General features: G+C 43.0%; 1 protein-coding gene across 1 annotated transcript; it reads right to left on the reverse strand.

Annotated features, from left to right (window-relative positions):
- Positions 1–8077: 8077 nt before the first annotated feature.
- On the reverse strand, positions 8078–16537 carry ASMT (acetylserotonin O-methyltransferase). Its single transcript, XM_068395535.1, has 8 exons — positions 16466–16537; positions 14465–14639; positions 13130–13259; positions 12219–12287; positions 11566–11684; positions 10639–10779; positions 9248–9370; positions 8078–8610 (listed from the first exon to the last, which is right to left on the reverse strand). The coding sequence occupies exons 1-8, from the start codon at positions 16535–16537 to the stop codon at positions 8399–8401; spliced, it is 1041 nt and encodes a 346-aa protein (XP_068251636.1). The 3' UTR covers positions 8078–8398.
- Positions 16538–22058: the final 5521 nt, after the last annotated feature.

A 22058-nucleotide genomic window follows, 5' to 3' on the forward strand; every position in this document is an offset into this window, starting at 1 on the left:
AAATATCTGCTGGTGGAAACCAGAGGTTCCTCAACTGTGGGCATATATTAATAAGCAAACCACTGTGTGAGTGTGTCACATGCAAGCATAAACCAGTTTAATAGAGAAGTTCATTTGTTATTATGGAGCAAAATGGTTATTTTCAGAAATGTGTGATCATAGTGTTTCTGTTCTAGAAAAATATCGCAGCTCTCCATGGCTCTAAAGTATTACTCTGGTGCAAAAGGCACCTTGTCATTGTGGAAAAAAAATGTTTCTTGTGTACTGTATCTTGTGACATTTTAATGATAAGGCCACACTGAGCTGAAAACCACACTTTATCAGAAGTGACTGGATGTTCTGCACACCCAGCCTGTACATTTTGTTCCTCTCAGGTAGCCTGGCATTTGAAAAGCTGGAGTCACCATTTGTCCTGACATATCCTGGCATGGCAGCCCCAGGGGTACAGGATAGAGATGGGGAAAGAAATCCTTGAAGGTGCAGGAAATCTTCAAGCACAAGTAATTCCTCCAGAAGCATTAAGTTTGTCCCATGAGTCCAAATTCATACCAGGTAACCTAGAAAGCAGGTTTTTTTCCTGAGATAGCAATGTCAGCCCCTCAAATGTGAGGTCTGTAGATATTTTCCATCTGCATAATATTGCAGTAAAGCAATTTTGATGATGTCATAATGCCCCAATTAATCAATATTGGTAGAAAGTGATTACCAAAAGTTTAAGTCTGCATCCATCCATCCACCTGACTGCTAATGGGCCATTATTTTTGAAGTGTAAACTATTCAACAGCTGTAGAATGGAGATGAATGCTCGAGTAGTTTTGCTAATGAAACATAAGCTATCAGGAAGTCACACCCTGAGTGCTGCTGAACCCTGCCCCTCCACTTTTGTGGAGGCATCTAAAGCACAAGCACAGGATAATACCAGAGGGCCCAGGGGTATATAAACTGAAATCACAGATGATCAGCTACAGATAAATGCAACCTCAACAGGTGGGTAGAAATGACTTCACAGGAGAATTTGAAAACATGAGGACTTGTGTAACAGACTAGTGCAGCTGCCCATGGCTGATTGCGTTGCAGAGATGTCTGTAGGGAGAATATAAATCAGCAATGAACCCAAACTACTCACTACTTGCACTTGTTCAGAAATGGTTATGCAGAATGGATCCCTCCGGTGTCTTGTATTCTTACATGTGTAAGTATTTTTTATTGTTGTTAAAAGGAAGTGTACCTCTCTATTTTTGTACTTCATCTGGTACTGTGCTCTTAGGGCTTTTTTGAAATTGTACACACCATTCTGTCTTTAATCACAGCGCAGAAAATCCATTTGACCTGGTATCCCCTCACATGCCTTATCCTCTCTATGCATCTCCTGCTGCCCCACAATGAATTTGTAGATTAGCTTAACCAAATGCTTTGCAATAGTAGTAGGTTAAAACCTTTGCAGGACTAAGGCTGCCTCGTTGGAATTGTATTTTTACCATTAGCTAAGCTAGTCACATATGCACTATGGCAGCTGCAAAGTGAATGCTACCTGGTCTGGACGGGATGCTCAGGAGTGCTGTCCTTGACACTAGGCTCCTTGTAGGACAACATGAAGGGACAATGGTGTGGTAGCACCAGTTACCTCTGCCAGCAATCTCCACCTGCCAGCCACGTGCCTAAGCAAGGATTTTTCGTCCTCAGACCAGGTCTTCCCTGCAATTCTGTGGATGACTGTTGTTACGTAAAAGCTAGTGGTCCAAGCAATTGCCTGGTAAAAGAAAGTGCTAGTGATGTCCATTGCATTCTACTTTAACTGGTAAAAGGTAAAGACTTAATGAAAATTTTTTGAGCTTTCTTTTCCCATAGAATTGTCTTCGGAATGGATCTGAGGAACTGAAAAAGCAGTAGTGTTATCAGTGAGTCTAGATTTGTGCAAATGAGTGAACTCTGCAGAATCACAATTAGTGTATGTGCAGATGGAAGTTCCTAACCACGATCATGTGCTATCCCTGAGGTGAGGGATAGCGGGGGAAGATGTCCATTATTACCATAGCTGTGTTCTTGAAACCTGTTGTCCAGGCTTTCCCTTTGGAGAAACTATGTCAAGTTAAATGCAAGCTGAACAGATTCCAGGCTGTGTTGTCCAGGATGAGGAGCTCTATATGTTTCTGCAGTTTGGGGCTTGCTCTAACTTCTGTATGCGCTGACAACACAGGACACTCTGTGGTGGTAGAACCTGGGAAACAGGTACTGTGTCTGAGTTGTATATATTAGGATATATTTGAATGTTAAGGATATGTAGATATCCAGAATGGAAGAATACCTGGGTTTTGAGACAGTTGGTTAAGGGCTATTCAGCCTAACAGACAAAGGCAAGAGACAGAAGCAGGAGGAAACCACACTTAGGTACACAAATGCTAGCAAACAGGCGTTGAGGAGGACAGTGACTAACATCAGAACTCCTTGACCCCTCAGTGGGGGACCACTGAAGGATGCCCTCAAAGCCATGAAGAGGTTCAATCAGATCTTTGTGGCTGAGAAGAAGAGCAAAAACAAGATTATCAGGTGACTTACGAGAGAGAACAAATATCACAGGAAATAAAGTGAGCTTGTGGGAATTACTGTGGGAAACTTAGTGTATTTAAAGGAAGGGCCAAAGGCAGGAAAAAGGAGGAATCAAGAGGCGTAGGGGAAGAACAAGCCTGGGGAAATGGGGAAAAGGTGAGATAAAATGCATTGGTCATGTTTTGCAAGCTGCTGGTCATCACGCCTGCCGGGCCAAACCACGTGTCTGATCAATACTGATTATCTTTTCTTATTAAACTCTATCCCCTGCTATCTTCTGTTTCTTTTTGGGAAGTCTTCCAGCATCAAAAAGCCAGCCTGATGGAATAGAACTGCTTTTGAACAAGCCCTGAGTAAGACTCCACTTTGGTTTATGAACTCCTGGTGAACCCCCACCGAGTTCAGGTTCTTGATGCTCTTCTGTACTGATTTCTGTTTTGCTTGTTACAAGCTTTCAAGTGCTTCTGAAGTACCAGTGTGTTAACCAACTGCTGGACTGACAATACAAGCTTTGATCTACACTGCTTCTTTAGCCTTGTGCTTGATGATGGAAGATGCAAAGAAACAGCTGAACCTGGTAGAAAGACCCATTGAAGCCAAATAACTTAGCTATCACGTGTTGTAACCAATGTGTTTCTCAGAAGCAATAAGATTAAGTGGATCAGCTGGTGTGGTCTGTGTCTGGTGGAAAGAAGCTTATTTAATTAAGAGGACCAGAGAATCTGTGCTTTAGTCCAGAAAGAAAATGGGTTCCACAGAAGACCTTGACTATCCTCAAATCATCTTGCAATACACCAGTGGATTTTTAGTCTCAAAGGTAGGAAATATAACTCAGTCTTATAGATGCCTAAGACTGGAATGCAAGGGCCTTGCTTAATGTCTCTGAGAAGAAAACAGTTCATAATAAAGTGTCTTAGTACTACATTGACTTTAAATTTGAAATAGGCATGATAGAAGTCTAAAAGCAAAAAAAGCTAAGGCAGACCTGGCCTTTGGGATGGACCTAACATTTATTGAGACCCCTGTGACCTTTGGAGGCTTGGATGAGGAGACCTGGTCTCTGCTGGAGGTTTTAAAATCACAGAAATTTATAGCTGAGGGCTTCCTGTCTGAAGGTTCCTTCGGTGGTGGAATTTCTTCTCATTTTCCATTTTTGGTGTTTGAGAAACAGAAAGCTGACTTGAATTTCCTTTTCATCTCCCTATCACACCATGCAAAGAACAAGATTTTTCAAATATCTTCTTCCCTCCCCAAACTTACCGTGAAGCAGTCTGAGTTTGATAACATTTGCATATTATGTCCCTTCAGATGGAAGGGACTGTGAATACAGTGTGTATTACATTTACTCTCTTCCAGACAACATATTATTAAGGCAGACAGGCAGTAGTTTCAATTTCCTTAATGTTTGCTAATGCTGTTTTCCTGTGTGTATGTGCATTTGTATAAAATTCCTCTATTCAGTTTCAGTTTTAATTTTCCTTATTTACAATCTACAGTGCTTTCAAAATTCATATTCCTTCATATTCCTGTCATTTTTGAGAAATAATCTCAACCATGTTCTTACCGAAGGTAAAAGGGTCTTTCCTCCATTAGCTGTATACCAGGCTGTTGTTTTTCTAGGCTGAGATTCCTTGCTTTGCTCCTCCACTGTTTTTTCTTACCTAGATACTGTTTCTTTTGTTTGTTATATTCAAAGCAGTTTTTTCCCAGTGCTCAAGGTTGGACTTTTTCAATGACCAATGACTGTTTGCAAGTTCTTGACGATGTTGGGGCACCTGTCTTCAGCCTGCTTTCATGATTTCAAGGCCTTCGTTATGATGGGGAAATCTAAGTGTGGGATGACAAACAGCAAGAGACACTTGCTACCAAGCTCTGCTTCAGACAGTAGTTTCTCAAAACAGCCAGATAACAAGCCCCATAGGCCAGAGCTGGAGCATTGTGAAGTCAACATGAGTCAAAGTCAGTATGAGGCTGGTGGCCTCCCACCAGCAAAGGCAATCCTCACTGAGAAACCAGAAATCACTCTTATGGGCAAGAGCAACACCTGTCCCATACAGATCAAGGCACACACCTCATCCAGTTTAATGAAGTCTTGAGAATTGAATTATTATTAACCCAGACCTAATTACCACTGAAACAGAGAAGACTGCTGTCACAGACAAAAAGAAATTAAACCAACAAAAATAATGATACACTTAATATTGCTATACACAGATTCCATAGGGCTATATCTGGCCCAAGCACCTGGACATGCTAGCAGACAATGGGGCCTTGGCTGGAGGTGTCATTGGCTGAGTAGGAGAAGAGCCACCCAGTCTGGAAAGACCAGAGGTGAGAGTCGGTGACCTGGTAAGGCACAGAGATCAGATGGAACTAGAGACCATGGTCGCATCCAAGGGACCCAGGAATGTGCATGTGCCTGTGGGTACTGAGAGCAAGGCTGTGTGCACCTCTCAGTGATGCACCTCAGGAGACATTGTAGAACATTCTGGCCTTGTCTCCTTTGCAGGTACATGAAGGAAACTTCCCAAAGGGACCTGCAGAGTGGAGAGGCCTCCCTTTGGAAGGTAGCAACCTTCAGCTTCCAGTCAGCATGTTAACAAGGCAAATTCCCTGACTCCTCCTGCCCTGTGCTCTTTCATATGATACCCAGGTCACCAGGACAAGGCCCTGCTGGCAGCTTCTGTCCTACCAGACAGAGCGGCTCTGGGGGCAGCTGCATTCGCCCAGCCCAGCTGGGCACAGCCAGTCTCAGCTCACGGACTATGTTTCCTGCCTGGTGCATTCAAACCCCTCTTCTTCTGCCCTTGGCTGATTCACCCCAGCTATGGCCAGGTTTCATTCATTACTCCTAAATCATGTTGGGAGCTGGAAAATTATCTCAGCCTATATGGCTAAAAACTCCATGAGAGGGGGAAAGAACTCTGTTGACAAGAGCCGTCTGCATCAAACAGAAAACCTCCCACCCAGCACCATGAAAGGGCCTGAACTTGGGAACTGCTTTCATTACCCAAAACACAAGTCACTTGGAAATCTCCACCTTACTGCTTTGTTCCCATACAATCTTTTTTAACATTAAAATATCCAATGACAAGCAAAAAACACAGCTGAAAGACCCCATATATAACATGGTGTCATCAGAAATGCCTGTTGGAACATGGAAACCATAGAGCAAAAGGGTTTTAATTTGCCTGCATACAGCAAAGCACTTGTTTCAGGTCTTCTTCACAGTGTTTGTCATTTAGCGGAAAAAAGAAAAAAAAGAAAAAAAAAGGAAAAAAAGAAAAAAAGGAAGAGGCTCTGATGAGACCTGCTATGCCTCTGCTTTGTCAAGGAAGGTCTTAAGCTCAGAGCACTCTGGGCTTACTCTCTTACTCTGGCACTGACTTGTTCTGTGCTCATAAAGCAACCTTCCCTCTTTGGGTCAGGAAGGAAGGACTAAAGAATGGACAAAGATCAAAGGTACACGGGAGAAAGAGAGGTTCTGAAGGAACAGGAGGTTAAACACACTGGAGGAAAGGGTGGGGGGATGAAGAAGAAGAAAAGAAATATTAGAACTTAGTAGAGAAATAAATATAGACTAATGGAAACAGCACAAGTCCTCTTATTATATTATTTTGTGGTTTCAAAAGTCTGGTCTCTAAAGGTGAATATAGAATTTTAGTATTTTCTTTACACATACTCCAGTATTTTCTTGGTCATCTAGCATAAGAGAGTAGCCAATAATGTTTTAGCATTCCCCCAGAAGTTAGACACTCAAATGCCAACAAGCAAATAAGGAATGAGCAGCACAAGCTATAGCCAGCTGGAGGGTCTGCTTTGAACAGGCAGTGAAAGCGCACAGTGATCTTGTGTTGGTGTTTAGCTGCTCTGATATGGCATCACATCTGACCCTTAAAAGTCATTTAAATACCAATGATCTTCAAATCCTGTAATCACCATTCAGCACTTCATTCATTTCCATCTGCGTTCCAGGTAATGGTGGGTCAATCCTGTTCTTTAAAGACCCAGCATCTTTGAACCTTGATACAGCTAAAAGGCAGGTGTGCATCTTGCCTGTTCAAGTTGTGCCCCAGTCACTCACTGGTAAGATAATGACATGCAGAGCATTTTGTGAATCAACTCATTGCAGAAGTACTGTATTTAGGGAATTTGTTCTGACAAACCAAAACAGCCTGCTCATGCTTTTTTTCAAGTCAAGGGCAGAATTACCACCACCTGAGACATCAAGGTTATGAGACCAGTCAGTTTATATATGCAGCTGCAGCATGCTGACCATGACTGGCCTTCCTACTGGCTCAGGAAGCAGCCCAGCCATGTAAGCAACCACCAGTCCATGGGCATGCAACATTTTGGGGACAAATTGTATCAGAGAAAGTCCACGCAAGAGTTTTGTTTTTTACCCCAGCATACTTCACTGGCTGCTTGGTATGGTCAAAGCAGCAAAATAATTTCTCTAAATATTTTTCTGCAGTGGTGGTGGGAATCAACAAAGACCTGGTCAGTCTCATTTCATTATCTGCGTTCATGCCTGGCTGCTGCAGGATGTAACACCTCGCTTGGTCTGGAAAGCGAGCAAGCTTGAACACATTACTCGCAGACTGCAGCTCCTGGCAAAGTCACCTTCATGCCACATAACTCACAGGTAGGGAACAGTGCACAGTGACTGCAGCTTATGAGGGAACTCTGCAAAACCTCTTGCCCCAACTCCTGCAATATCGTGTCAATATCTACATGGTGAGATGCTACTCGGGCACAAACTCACTACCTGCACAGTGGCTTATGAACCGTGCCCTGTTGCTTTGAAGGATGAGAAGGGCCATTATGGCCTTGTGATTCGATTCTGATACCACAAAAAGTGACAAAAGGCCAACTTTTCCCTGAGGCTGAGGCTACTTTCTCCCTATGCTGCTCCTACAATCAAAGGAGAGGAAGGCTCCTGTAGATGGCTACTGAGAGGACTATCTCAGGCTCCTCTAGTATCCAGCTTAATGTGCAAATGCAATTAGTGTTCAAGGCACAACTGCAGAGAGTGACTTTCTGGTGCCTTCTCCAAATGTTTCTCACTCCAGTAAACTGTAATTCTGCTTCCAAGAACTGGGTGGATTATGGCAGGTTGTGCTTGATCAAATGATTTAGAGAAATAGCAGGAGGCATGCAAAAAGGACTTCCTCAGTGCGTAACTGAATGACTTGGCTGCATCGTTCTCCCTCTCAGCTGTCATCTCATGGCCTGCCCCGTAAAGATCATCCCTGGGCTTCAGCCAGTCAACAAGCTACAAAATTATTTTTCATAACTTAAATTAAAATCTAGAGGGAACAAAAAGTTAATATAATTTTTCATGCCAAACTCCCCAAGGCTCAGACAGGATTTCTCCTAGAACTCTGAAAAGACTAACCACAGGGAGACATGATTTGGTCTGTTTATACTATATCAACTCCCCAGGAATAAAAATTCAGGTAACAGCACTCAGTATGGGGATTAATTTTATTTCACAGGAATTCAAGTACAAATTCAGCTTTGCTTTTGCAAGATACAGTGTTAAAATTGGAAAGAATGAAAAAGTCTGAAGCAGACACACTGCACATTTCTTTCGTGAGTTATTTCTTGTGCAACAGGTGTTGATTTCTTTCTCTCCCTTCCAGATCCAAAGGCAAGCCCTAGTCAGGCTGCCAGACTCACAATCCGTGCTCGCTCAGGATCTATCATTAGTGATTCCCATGACAATGTATCAGCTTACAAAAAAGTTGGCTACTTTAACTAAAAGCTAAGTTGATGACTCCCCTCTAAGAAGAGAATATCACATTTCTCTACTTAGTCTATCTTGTGAGGTACATAAAAAGAGGTACTATTATTTCCTTCCTAAAACAGCATCATAGAGTTTTCCAGTTCTCTTGACTTGAACCTCTCCAAAGCCTGCTGCCTCAAGGAGCTTGCTGTACTCTGCTGCTGTTCGCTCTTTTCCTTCTGTCTGGACCAACATATTCATAGAATACAGTTGAGCTTCTAAAGGCCCACTTTTATCTTCATTCAGAAGCGATTCGACTAGCAGCACTCCACCACCTGGTTGAATAAAGAGAAATAAAACACATGCTGAGCTCTGAGAAGATTTTTTTTAGCTGAGTTACTAGGCCAGATCCTAACCTTTAGTTTCAGGAAGAAGCAGCTTCTATGTTAAGTCAGATTTCAGCATCACAGAAGACAATGGAAGAGCAAAAGCATCAGAGCATGCCTCTGCTTGGCTACCTAGGTACTGACGTACCAGGGCTGAAGGGGATGCTATGGCTGGGATAGAAATTTCCCATTTCCCCCAGCTGAAACCCGCAGGAGCTTACTGATTTTGCTGAGACCTCGTCAGTGTTTTCAAAGCTCAAGGGTTCAATGTGATGCTTAATTGGATTGTTACTATGACGTATACACCTGTCTATCTAAATGATACCCAAAATCCCCAGTCCTTACACCCAAATGCCTTGAAAGAGGAATCCTTGTAAAGAAGGAAACTAAAACTGGAAGCCAGATAAGGAGTGCTTAGACCAAGACCTATTTATCTCAGCTGCACATGGCTGGCTTAGGAGAGCAAAAGACTAAACCAAGAAACCCCTGCACTGAAACTCTGCCACCCAAATTTAGCATCGAGACTGGTGTGCTTCACGTTACTGATAGGCAAGAGTCTCTCTGCTCTTCAAGAGCTCACGCCTACCAGGTTTGCAAGCCTTGTAGACATTTGCCAGCAGTTGCCTGCATTTATCATCATCCCAGTCGTGCAGTATCTTGGATAATATATACAGTTCAGCTTCTGGAATTGAATCATTAAAGAAGTCTCCTGTAAAGCAAGAATACATGTATTAATTATATAAACCCCTCAAAACACAGAGGGCTGAGTTAAGCAAATATTTTCAGTTCTGTCCAGTTCTAAAGACTCTGGGCTGGCCCTGTCCATCACCCACATCAGACAGCAACAGAGCTACCAGGTAAAAGTATTCTGTGGCACTGCATAGGGAATTTTGTTCAGTCTCAAGAAGGCCTGAAATGTTTAAAAGCAGCAGCTCATCTGAAACAGCCTTTGACACACAGGAAAGCGTTTGAGTCTGAGTTTTCTCCAGTGACAGGAATTCAGATTCACAGAGTTAAGAAGAGGAGACAGTTTCTCATGGTTTCTGTCATGGAAAAAAGGAAAGAATTTTCCCTTACCTAAGCAAATTTTTAAAGACCTTCAGTAACCACAGAGCTACATCATAAATCCATAAGGAAGAAATACACACCTGTCACCTAGCACTAGCTTCATCATCATGCCTCTTGCTCACACCTGGTGTACTGCATTCAGATTTTTCTCTCTGCACCTTACTTTGCCATTTCTGCTCCCATTTCTTTGCACCACTGGCACACGTAGCTTCCTGTGTTTTTCCATCTTTGTTTTTATATACTCCCTTCCTTCCTCAAGGCTTCTTTCCTCTGTCTGAGGTTCAAGCAATACCAAGTCATTCCAACACTTCGAAGACTTTTGTAAACATTAAAAATTAGATCTCCCTATATCTACTTTCATCATAGATGGTGCAAAGACCATGCAAAAGCTACGGACTGGGCAAGATGAATATGGGCTAGCTCACCCACATTCAAAGCCTGAAATATCTTAGGACTTGAAAGTCAATCAGCCATGACCAGAGAAGGAAAAACCCTTGCTCAGAGCAGGTCTGGCATCCCGCACTTCTACCAGGAGGTTTGCACAGGAGAAAAGGGAGTGTTAGGAAGATTTGTAACATACCGTGGCAGTTTTTCAAAACTGCAGGGGTTTTTTTTGTTAAATTACCCTTGTTCTGAAGAAATCAAATAGTTCTGTTCAGTAGTAAAGAGTTTCTGGGCTGCTCAATAACCAAGTCACGTCTCTGATAGAAGGTAGCTGCAGATGCACAACTGGGACAGCCCTGTGGTAGCAATGAACTGCAGACCTGGGCTGGGGAGGCTGCAGTCTGGGACACTCTGCCCACGTAAGGAGCAGCTGGAGACCTGAGCCTTCAGTATGGTACCTCTGAGCAGAGACAAGGGGCTCAGGAGCAACAGCTGTGACAACACTACACCGCTGTCTGCACCTACCTTCATGGAAAGCGATACGATGCTCCTCAGGGGGAACAAATTGCTCTTTGGCCACTTGCACAACTTTCGGCAGGTCATAAATTGTGACTGTGGAATTTGGGTACAAAGAAACACACTCCCGGGCCAAAGCTCCTCCACCTCCTTTGGGGAGAGAAAAAGAAGGTCAGCGCTGACACAAAACCAACCTGTTCAGCCACACCTCCACGAAGCAATGCAGGCAACGCTGCATTCAGCCTCATGGAAGCTGGCAAGGTCTATTTGCTCCGCACATGTTGCTGAAAGGGAAGAGGAGGGTCAGGAGAGGCTACTGTCTCCATTTGCTCTGCAGGAAGCTTCAGGACCCCCAGCACCCAGGCCTATGGGGTCAGTCCCAGCTCTTACAAATTCCCTCAGCCAGACCAGGCTGTCGATGCTGGAAGGTGGGAAATGAAAAACAGAGGCACTAAACCAGGCACTGGGAAAGCAATGATGGAGCCTGTGAGGGAGCCTGACCCATCCCATGAATCCTGGCAGCACTCAGCAGGGCTGGGACAGCAGGGCACTGCAGGGTAGGAGGCTGCAGACAATATCTCAATGACACGGACTGAAGGGGAGGAGGGAAAGAGTCTGGCACCGGAAGAATGTATCAAGCAAGGCAAGAATAAAATGTCAAAGCTGCCACATAGACAAGGGGATGGGCCACTACTCAAACCAATGAGACTCCGTAGAGAAAAGCATTCAGCTTCCTAATGCTCTCACCACTCTCATATTTCTCTTTTTAGCCCAACCAAATCAGTAAAACACTCCCTTTATTGCTGACAGGATTCTGAGATATGTCCCGCTTTCCATTGCTTTGCCCATCATATAACATAGGAGTTATTTTTCTTTTCAGAGCTTGTAAAAGAAGACAGTTCAGAGGCTTGTTACAGAAGATCTACTGACGCTCACCTCCCAGGTCACAGATCTGCGTGAAAGAGGAAAGGTCAAATGCAGCAAGAACATCTCTGCCACATATACTCCATATTGAGTTCTGGCCAGCCATGAATTTCAGCATTTCTTCTTCTGATCTAGTAATGCAAACAGACACAGCACATAGAAAGGGTGCACACAATATCCTTGGTGATTCCTACCATATAACTGCTATTACAAGTTTTAGCTTAAAGACTAATCTGTCTTTTTATTGACACAAAATACATTCTCTTTGCATATAAACCTACCTTGAGTCTTACTGTAGCAGAAGGGTACAGCTACGCATTCATGCATTTAAATAGGGAATTAAGACTAGTAAGTCCAACAGTGTATTACGCTGCTAATTCTCAGGCTTCCAAGGGATTTTTTTTCTACCTACCATTGCCATACCTGCTACCATTGCCTCTGTGCCAGAGACCTGTGATATGTTTTTCAGAAATTATGTACTTCTATTCAAAAGATCAGACAGTGTCCCAGTAATGGATATCACTGAGAACAGAAAATGCTGCATGATGGTTCTGATGAGTGGGATTCTCACATCATCATATTTAATTGTCCTGAGCCATAATTAAAAACATTGATTTTATCTACAATAAGAAGAATAAAATTTCTGTAAATATACTAATATTTACCTGTACATTGCTCCAAAAAGGTCTTTCGATGAAATGCCAAAAGCTCTCTCATATTGGTTTCTTCCTTCTCTGAAATAGCAACCAAAAAAAGCATGAGTGTGGATTTCTTTTTCTTTTACTCCAAACACACCTCGGGGCTGTAGTCTCAGCTAGTTCATCACTGTGGAAGGTTCTCAACTTTGTACAGAATATATGCCAGCCTGTTTGCAATGGCTGTAAAGGCACCCTCATTTGCTACCCCAAAATACGCTGATATATTTCTCAACCTTTCACAAGAATGACTAGTCCTTTTCAAGGCCAGGTTGGATGGGGCTTTGAGCAACCTGATCTAGTGGAAGGTGTCCCTGCTCATGGCAGGGGGGCTGGAACTGGATTATCTTAATGGTCCTTTCCAACCCAAACCATTCTATGATTCTATGATTTATGGGAACACACTCAGGTAAAGGTATGAGACTGGTGCAATCATCACCATCACACACACCATGTTTGATCATCAGTTGCATGGACTGGAACAAGTGAGACTCCAGCCCCATATTAAACTACTCCTATACACCTTTGCAACAGAAGTATCCTTAGCCATCATTACTCATAATTTACCTTGTTGATGCCTCCTCAAGTAAGAGACACTGTAATGATCAAGTGCTTTCCTGAAGGTCAAACACACAGAAATCTGATTCCTAGATCATCTCTACCATCAGAGGGAAAAGGAGAATACGAACACACACAAATGGAAAACAAGAAAAAACGAGAACACATATTGGCCCTGTTAACAGCCAAAATGATCTGTTGTTTTTTCTTTCTGAGAACCAGCCAACATCTTCATTGTGCCCTTCCCCAGAAACACATCACTCAGAGCAGCCACACAGATGCTACAAAGCAGTCTGCAACAGACAGCGCACAACACTCCTTACCTCACAGCATCAGCCAGGTAGTGCCAGCACAAGTAGACTGTATTGGAGTAATACATCATAATATGATGCTGAGATTTGGGACTTGATTTTGTAAGGTAGATGTTGGAAATGTCTGTGTTTCTGTAGAGGGCTAAAGAGTGAAATAAATATAGTTACTAATATGTATGATATACCACCTTGCCAAGCCTATTGTACAGTATGGTATTTATCACCGAAGATCTCTATATGACCAAAGACACAATCACATTCCTTCTACAATCAACCCTTCCACTGTAATGAGCAGTGGATGAGGGCTGCTGAAATGTGTGTTGCCCCATTCAATGTGAATAAACACTATCTACCTACACTTAACTCCAGCACCAAACATTTCAAGAACAGCAAGAGGAATGCCTTACAAGTGTCATCATTTACCTATAGGCTTCTGCCATCAGAGGAAGCTTCTGGTATGCCCTATTTAAATGAGAAGTTCTTGCAGACAAGTCTTTTTTTCCATTCAACAAGGTTAGCAAGTGGGAGACAAGGCCCCAAAACAGCATGCCAACCACACCTACCCTCTCTCAGTTCACTAGGGCAGGACCTTCTGCAGATAGATGAATGCCTAAAGGACTCACAGAAATCTCCCCCGCTTCCTCCAATGCATCTGCAGTGGCATCACTCACCCACAGGACTGGCATACAAAAGGAATATGAAAGATAGATCCTACTTTCCCTAAACTCATTGGGCAACTACTGTAAGCCCTAAAATAGCGCAAGGCAACACAAGCCAGAGAAGAGGACACAACTTGCAAGACTCTGGCTAGTCCTGACCAGCTGTCTGATGGCCACAGATCCCTTCTGACCATGTGGACTCAACATCTCTGGTGCAAGGGCAAACTTACATCACCTCTCAGTTCAGATCAGCAGCCTAACAAAATACTTCACACGGTGGTAAAACCCCAAAGAAAAACAAATTGTGTTTTTAAATCACACTGTTGCCCATCCACCCTGGCATTTTGTTTTAAGGTTTAAAATCATGCCCACACATCAGTGTTCTTTAGACCAGCTCTGCAGAGACCCTGAATATCTTCTTCAAGGTCACCTGAGGCTCTTGCACAAAGAAGTTTAGGGATATAGAGCCCTTCACCTGGGTTTTACTTCACACCTTTAATCATGCTGACATTTGCTGCTTCTCTTTCAGCTGAAGAGGGGATGACATTTCCAAGTGATTCTCTCCTCCTTCCAGCTACGGAAACTGGCCTAACACGAGATACACCTCTCCCCACACACCTTGCCTCACTTTCAAAATCATCAGAGGTTTAAGTCTTTTAGTTTCTTGTCCTTCTTCTGCCTTTATTACCTCCTTCTTGGGTCAGCTCTACTGCCAAGAGTTTCAATCCCACGCAGGCATCCAGCAGTCTTTCCATCCCCGTGGTGCTGGTATCCAAGCGCGCAGCAATGGCATCTGAAGACAGAGGCTCTCCTGACTCCAGCAGAAGATCAAACACCCCCAACTCACAGGCAGTGAACATAATCTGGGGGTAAGGAAAGGTGGGAGTGAGGGATCAGGTGAAAGCACCAAAGACTACTGCATTTCTAAAACTGCTTTCTTGGAGAAAATATACAAAATAGTATTTTTTTCACGTAAAATCATATTTCATATAAACAAGTCCAATGATTAAACTGAAGTTTCTCTGAACACCAATAACACCACACAGTACTTGTAGTGCCCCTTTTTTAATTTCTTTTTCTTTTCTGGCAAAGCCAGCCAATGCTTTTGGCTCACAAATATTCTTATCTAGAGACTAGGTTTTGGGTGTGAATGTTGCTCCTTCTTCCTTAGTTTCAGTGCACATTCTCACAGTCTCTCTTGCTTTTTGCATGGAGAGCACAAAGGCAAGACTGTGTGGTGGTGGGTTTTTATGTTGCTGTTTTTGTTCTTTAACTAAGAATCTAACATATGCTCAGTGAACCCTGGAGATTCTCCTGTAACTTGCAGCAGCGGGGAATATCCCACTCTATGGACCCTTTCTTCAGGGACTGACACGCATGACTACAGTGGTCTCCCTGAGGCAGAAAGGTTCCTCTCAGCCAAAAGGACTGCCTCATTCAGGCCAGCAGAATTGCCCTGTCTTTTCATAGAGAAGGTGCATAACAGGAACAACTCACAACCTTCAGACATACGCAACCATACATAAGAAAAACATCCTTCTTTAGCTGTACACAGTCAAGTTTATAAGTATTAGCCTATTTCTCTGGCCATGCAAACACTCCTAAAACAGTAACAAAGGCATCAACTCAGTTAACTGCTTGTATCTACAATGATTTGATATAGTCCACAGGAAGCTCCTTTTACCTTCTTTACCTCCTCCTTACCTTACAGGAAGCATGTAAGAACATGCTTTAACCAAAGTTGAGATCGTTTCTCAAAAACATAGTACCAGTGTTAATTTGGAAAGCACTGGGCACTCCTCTTTCTCACCAAGCAAAAGGATTTTTCATTATCCATTTTTCCTCTCTTTACTGTCAGCTCTGCCTTTCAGGAGCCTTAGGATGCAGCAGTATTTGCACAACCCGAAGAGCATTCCTTCTGTTACCAAGTTGGCCAGAGGTGGAGCAAGGGACGATAGGAAAGGTAACTAAAGAGTAAATGAGGAAAAAATCTCCACTGCACTGGATATTATAATTTTATGCCCATGTGCTTACACACACAGGAAGTCAAATAACATCAGTAAACAATATGAAAAGTGGAACTACTAGTTCTACCTTTCTGCCTTAATCAAATGCTGTTTGGAAAAACAGACATTATACCAGACTCTTTCTTTCACCTGAAAAGAGGCAATATACAGAAGTTCAGCATAACACATACAGACAAAACATGGGAGACAGAAGGAAATTCTTTGAGAAGATATTTGAAAAATCTTGGTGTTTGCTTGGTTTAACAGGGAGGAAAAAAGGCAATTCAAGTCAGCTCTCTGTTTCTTAAACTCCAAAAATGAAAAGTGGGAATAAATCCCACCACCAAAGGAACATTCCACATTTGAGGCAGTCACACAGCAAGCCCTCAGCTATAAACTCCCATGTTTTTTATAAAGCCTCACGCAGAGACAGGGTCTGCTTATGCAAGCCTGCAACGGCCAGAGAGGTCTGAATAAATGCTAAGTCTGTCCTGAGGGATCACATCACTTTCAAATCTTTTTTCTTTTCAAATTTACTTCCTGCCTAGATGAGCAGACAGGATGCTTTCATATGAGATGGTTTTCGTTCCAAAGACTTACATTCAGGACCTAAAGTGAGATCCTTGAATATTTCTGTCTGCATACTCTTAGATATCTATCCAAGACTGAGTTATATTTCTTACCTTTGAGACTAAAAATCCACTGGTGTATTGCAAGATGATTTGAGGATAGTCAAGGTCTTCCATGGAACCCATTTTCTTTCTGAACTGAGGCACAGATTCTCTGGTCCTCTTAATTAAATAAGCTTCTTTCCACCAGACACAGACCACACCAGCTGATCCACTTAATCTTATTGCTTCTGAGAAACACATTGGTTACAACACGTGATAGCTAAGTTATTTGGCTTCAGTGGGTCTTTCTACCAGGTTCAGCTGTTTCTTTGCATCTTCCATCATTAAGCACAAGGCTAAAGAAGCAGTGTAGATTAAAGCTTGTATTGTCAGTTCAGCAGTCGGTTAACACACTGGTACTTCAGAAGCACTTGAAAGCTTGTAACAAGCAAAACAGAAATCAGTACAGAAGAGCATCAAGAACCTGAACTCGGTGGGGGTTCACCAGGAGTTCATAAACCAAAGTGGAGTCTTACTCAGGGCTTGTTCAAAAGCAGTTCTATTCCATCAGGCTGGCTTTTTGATGCTGGAGGACTTCCCAAGAATAGAAATCCTTACATATGTCAGTCAGCCCAATGACATGATCCCAGACGAAAGATGACAATTGGGCAACACAATTCTTCAAGTGAAATGTGGACATTGCCAGGGGTTTAAGAGTGAAGGAATACCAGCTCAGCTCAAAGCACTCACGGCATACTCCTGGCCAAGCCTGGCATCTCCCATGGCCCTACTTCCACTCATCCCTCAATCAAATGTATGCACAGCACTTACCTTCACCATGCTGAAAGAGAGACATGTTCAGCCGTGGGCTCCAGGTCATATAGCCTGGTAAGGGCCTCAGACCTTACCCACCCAAGGAAAATGACTGGCATAACTACTACAGAGCAGGCAAGAGCTGCCAAGGAAATAATCTGAGCACAGAGCCCACACAAGGAGCTGAAGGAGAAGAAAGCATCCCACCATAGTCTGTGCCTAGAATAATTTCCACCCAGGTGTGGAAAACCTGCGTGTGCTTGTCTGGCCTAGTTTGCAAGCCGTGCCCATGGAAAGGATAAAAGAAACACAGGGGTGTAGCCAGAGGGGAGCTGAAATGTGCTGTGATGTGCATGGGTCCAGGTGACCCTGGAAGGAGCCAGTCGAAAGAAAAGCTGTAAGAGTCTGTTGTTGTGCTGCTTTGTCGCAGTCACTAGTTTGTTCTGACAATGATCGCTCCGGCGAAGTCTACAAGGAATTAAATTTACTCTTGTTCCTTTTCCATATTTTGTAGGTCACCCCACATACCGGCTTAGAAAGCAATGGCTGTTTGATAGCAGCACCACAGCAGGGGTATCCTACTTGTGCTTTGCCATGTTTTGGCAGAGCAGGGTGGTAAGGGATGACAAAACGTGCTATATTTTCCAGCTAGCTGCCACAGTCTTCCTCCCCTTCTCTGGAAAACTAACCAGGGGCATGCAGAATGTCCTTGGGAAGAAACAATGAAATGACTGCCAAGTCCCAGATGTGGCATGGGTTTCAACTTGACGCAGAACATACCTCATAGGTCTTTCATCAGAAAATTAAAACCCTGGATTACTTTCCTGAAACCCCTCTGCCTCACTGTGTCTGTTGCTCCAGCTTGTAAACGTCTGCCATCTTGCCCATCTTGCCTTTTTGGGCAGATGCTGCAACTCTCAGGTGAGAAAAGACCCTTCCATCAAGGAAAGACTCACAGTTTTTATATCACACATTTAGTGACCCTTCAGGCAACACCATTAAATGAAACCTGACTTAGGTAATACAGTGATGGCAAAATGTTACAAAATAGCATTTTCTCAGTGGTAGCTTTCTCCATGCTTCAGCGATTAAGTTAATGGGCAAAACTTGAGCAATACAGTGATCAACACGCAGCTCAACATTTTGTGCACGTTAGCTTGGTGTATGTTTAAAGACTGCACTTCACAACTTTGTCCCAACACAACATTTTAATGTTCTCTTCCTTTCCTAGGAAGTAGGCTTGTATTTATGTGCTGCTGCTGAAGGTTAGTTCTGTGCTTCTCTTTTGGCCCTGCTTCATTTCAGAAGAAACAGGCCAGTATAAAGTTTTCCACATGTTCCTTCTGACCATTTCATGGATGCAGTGAAACTTTCTCAACTGAAAGGTTCCACTGTGTAATCCTTCTGTGAATCTGTGTTTTCCATTCAGATCCTTACATTTCAGTGAAAAGATGTTGTATTTCTTTTAGCCAGTAGTGAAATAGCAACCTACTTTAAGAGTTAGTTGTTAAAGTTAGCTAAGCAGATGTCGTAGTTATCAGCCTTTTTCCCCTCTGTTCACAACTCAGAAACAGTACCTGTTCCCCAGGCTCTAACACCATGGCGTTTTCTGTGTTACCAGAACACTAGTTCTGAACATAGAAAAGTCACAGCAAACACCAAACTGCAGAAATACTTAGACCTCTTGCCCTGGCCAACATAGCTTGTAAATATAGTGCTATTGTCTTGCTAGTGCACCATACTTCACTGTTCAGTGCAGGTTAGACACTAATATTCTGTTTCTTTTGTACCGTGGAGGCTGGAGATCACAACACCCCTCTCTGCCAGAGTGACTGTGAATCTGTGCAGCTTGCATTTAACAAGACACCGTTTCTCCAAAGGAAAAGCCTGGACCACAGGTTTCAAGAACACAGCTACGGTAATAATGGACATCTTCCCCTGCTATACCCACCTCAAGGAGAGCGCACGATCTGAGTTTCCATTTAGAAACTTCCATCCACACATGCGCTATGTGCGAGTCTGCAGAGTTCGCTCACTTGCCCAGATCTAGACCCACTCTTAGTAAACACACTACAGCTTTTTCAGTTCCTCAGATCCATTCCAAAGACAGTTCTATGTGAAAAGAAAGCTCAAAAACTTCTCAGTAAGTCTCCATCCATATGGATAACCAAGTCAATTTCCTTCCCTCAATAGCTTTCCCTCTCCTCCAATTAAAACATAGAAATAAATTGCCAAAGACAAATATCATTAGCCAAAAGATTAGAAAGGTGTAAGAAAATAAAAATATTTCTCTGCCAAAGGCCAGTTCTGGCTGCCTGCTACTGAGAAACAAATTGGTGCAATTTTACCCAAGCATAAAGATCTCCACTTCCCAGGATTATAACAGCTATTCAGATCCAGGCCACCAGCCACACTGGAAGCAAATGCTCACCACACTGAAGTATACATTCCTCTTCTGTTGAGCTAAACAAAACAACTCTAGGAAGAGTGAGCTGTTGCTCACCAGCTTACAGACCACCTTCCTCAAATGACTCAGCCACAGACTGGTAATCAGATATTACAGTGACATTTAGTACAGCTGCGTTAAAGATTCATGAGTATGAAAATTCTCAACCCTCGATTCTTGTAGTTTCGACTAAAGAACAGACAGTTATGTGCACAACTGAAGCCTAGCATGTCCTAACAGGCCATAAATTCACTTCACTAGAGGCAAAGTTAAAGAGTACAAGAGGCTCTGGTAATAAAATGACCACACAGTTAATTAACTTTTCAATTATGACTAAATCTGTCTGTTGAGGACACCAGATGTAATCGTCTAATGGGATTACTACCGGCAGCAAGATGTAGTGGAGGAGGGCTGCAGATAACCCGTACCAGACTGATGCAAAGCCACACAGAGTGTGCTGCTGTTTCTAAGTAAATTGTTAGTCAGGCTTAAAGTCTAATCTCCTTTTAAGCTACAAATGCATTCGTGAAGATGAAATTGCAATGGCTTGCTTTCTCTGAAAACCCCATCAAGGTTTTTGTCATAGTGCTTAGACCACGCACAGGATAAAGCTGTTACTTTACCTCCACGGTTCTATTTTGCTGATGAATTTTTCTTTGCTTAAATGAATCACTACAGACAAATACTACACAAAATAATTATGTCATTTTTGCATCACATTTGAAAGTAAGAAATGATCTATGAACAAAGCAGATTTAGTAAAATTAATGTATTTTCCAGTGAGAAATGGCAGATGACACTATTTTCACACATGCAACCTTCCTTACAAGCAACGAGTACCAATCTCAGGGACCACTTACGATAACGAGTTTCAGTGATGCAAGTATGGAAACATCTGTGCCTCGCTATCATTACTAAGCCTCTAAGACTGCCCAGCTTATATCAGAAGGCCTGGAAGTGCACTAGGAAAATAGAGTTTGTGCCTTTTTTTTTTTAAAGAATCCTAAAAAGCCAAGATACTCAGTATCATACTTTTTCTTTGAAATAGAACACACAGTTTTAACAAAATGCTCATTTTCTTCTTCACAACTTCTAATTCTTCTCATGTTTTACAATAGATGCATGTCCCTAGTAGCATGACTATTGCTTCCATCAGTTTTTGACACCAGTTGATTTTTTTTTCCTGTTTACATCACATATACTACTGGCAGACATTTGGAGTGGGCAGGAAATCCTGTACACCCAGCTCATTCTCTAAGCAAACCCTCCCTTCTCAGTTTTCCTTATAGTAAAAACTCTTGACTGAGAATGTCTTTAAAGTCCGTCACAAGCAATACAGGGTTGTTCTTGGTTTAACTTCCTGGCCTGCAAATAATCTCTCAACATATAATTCAACCCAATAGTCACTGAGATCTCTGCCAGAGAAAGGTCCCAGCAGATAAGAGGCATAGTCTCCCAGAGCATAGACAGCTTCACGAGCTAAAAATAGCAGAGGCCGGAACTTTAAAGAGAGAGAGATGCAAAAAGAAAACCAAGATGGACAGCAGCTGAGGCAGGCTCTCATGTCAAAAATGACTTGTGCTCTGGCAAGCATCACAAGGGCATTGGGTAGACACAAAACCGTCTTGCACAGGCCATTTTACACTTGCTAATCTGATAATCCTCTCCTCCGTTTCTTCAAAAAGAGCTTCACAAAGAAGTGTTCTAGGGGCTTGGCATGGGCAAGCACCCCTGAAGTCCTTTTACCTGGTGGCTCACCTCAAATGTTTTTTTTACAGCCTTAAGCTGTTTGCAAGTGCGCTTGTTTTTGCTGGGGTTGAGATAATTTTCTTCACATAGTAGGTAGTATGGGGCTGTGTTTTGGATTTGTGCTGAAAACAGTGCTGACAATACAGAGATGTTTTTGTTACTGCTGAGCAGTGGTTACAGAGTCAAGGCCTTTGCTGCCTCTCACTCCACCGCACCAGCGAGGAGGCTGGGGGTGCACAAGAAGTTGGGACGGGACACAGGTGGGACAGCTGACCCCAACTGACCGCACGGATGTTCCATGTCGTGCTCAGCATGTAAAGTTGGGGGAAGAAGAAGGAAGGGGCGGGGGAATGTTCGGAGTGATGGCGTTTGTCTTCCAAATAACCATTATATGTGATGGAACCCTGCTTTCCTGGACCTGCCTGCCCATAGGAAGTTGTGAGCGAATTCCTTGTTTTGCTCTGCTTGTGTGTGCGGCTTCTGCTTTACCTATTAAACTGCTTTTATCTCAACCCACGAGTTTTCTCACTTTTACTCTTCCGATTCTCTTTCCCATCCCACTGGGGGGGAGCGGGCAAGTGGCTAGGTGCTGCTTAGTTGCCAGCTGGGGTTAAACCATGACAGCAAGCCAGATCAGGTGTAGTGAGCAGAACAGAA

This window comes from Nyctibius grandis, chromosome 2, assembly GCF_013368605.1.
Source record: "Nyctibius grandis isolate bNycGra1 chromosome 2, bNycGra1.pri, whole genome shotgun sequence".
In the NCBI taxonomy this organism is placed as follows: Eukaryota; Metazoa; Chordata; class Aves; order Nyctibiiformes; family Nyctibiidae; genus Nyctibius; species Nyctibius grandis.

Bases quoted from the DNA above. Each gene is read 5' to 3' on its own strand.
- ASMT (XM_068395535.1), bottom strand. From the start codon at position 16,537: ATGGGTTCCATGGAAGACCTTGACTATCCTCAAATCATCTTGCAATAC. The intron at 11,685-12,218 runs GTAAATATTAGT...TTGCATTACTAG, and splicing joins CTTTTTGGAGCAATGTACAG to ATCAGAAGAAGAAATGCTGA. The intron at 8,611-9,247 runs GTAGGCGTGAGC...TTATTCAACCAG, and splicing joins CTACAAGGCTTGCAAACCTG to GTGGTGGAGTGCTGCTAGTC.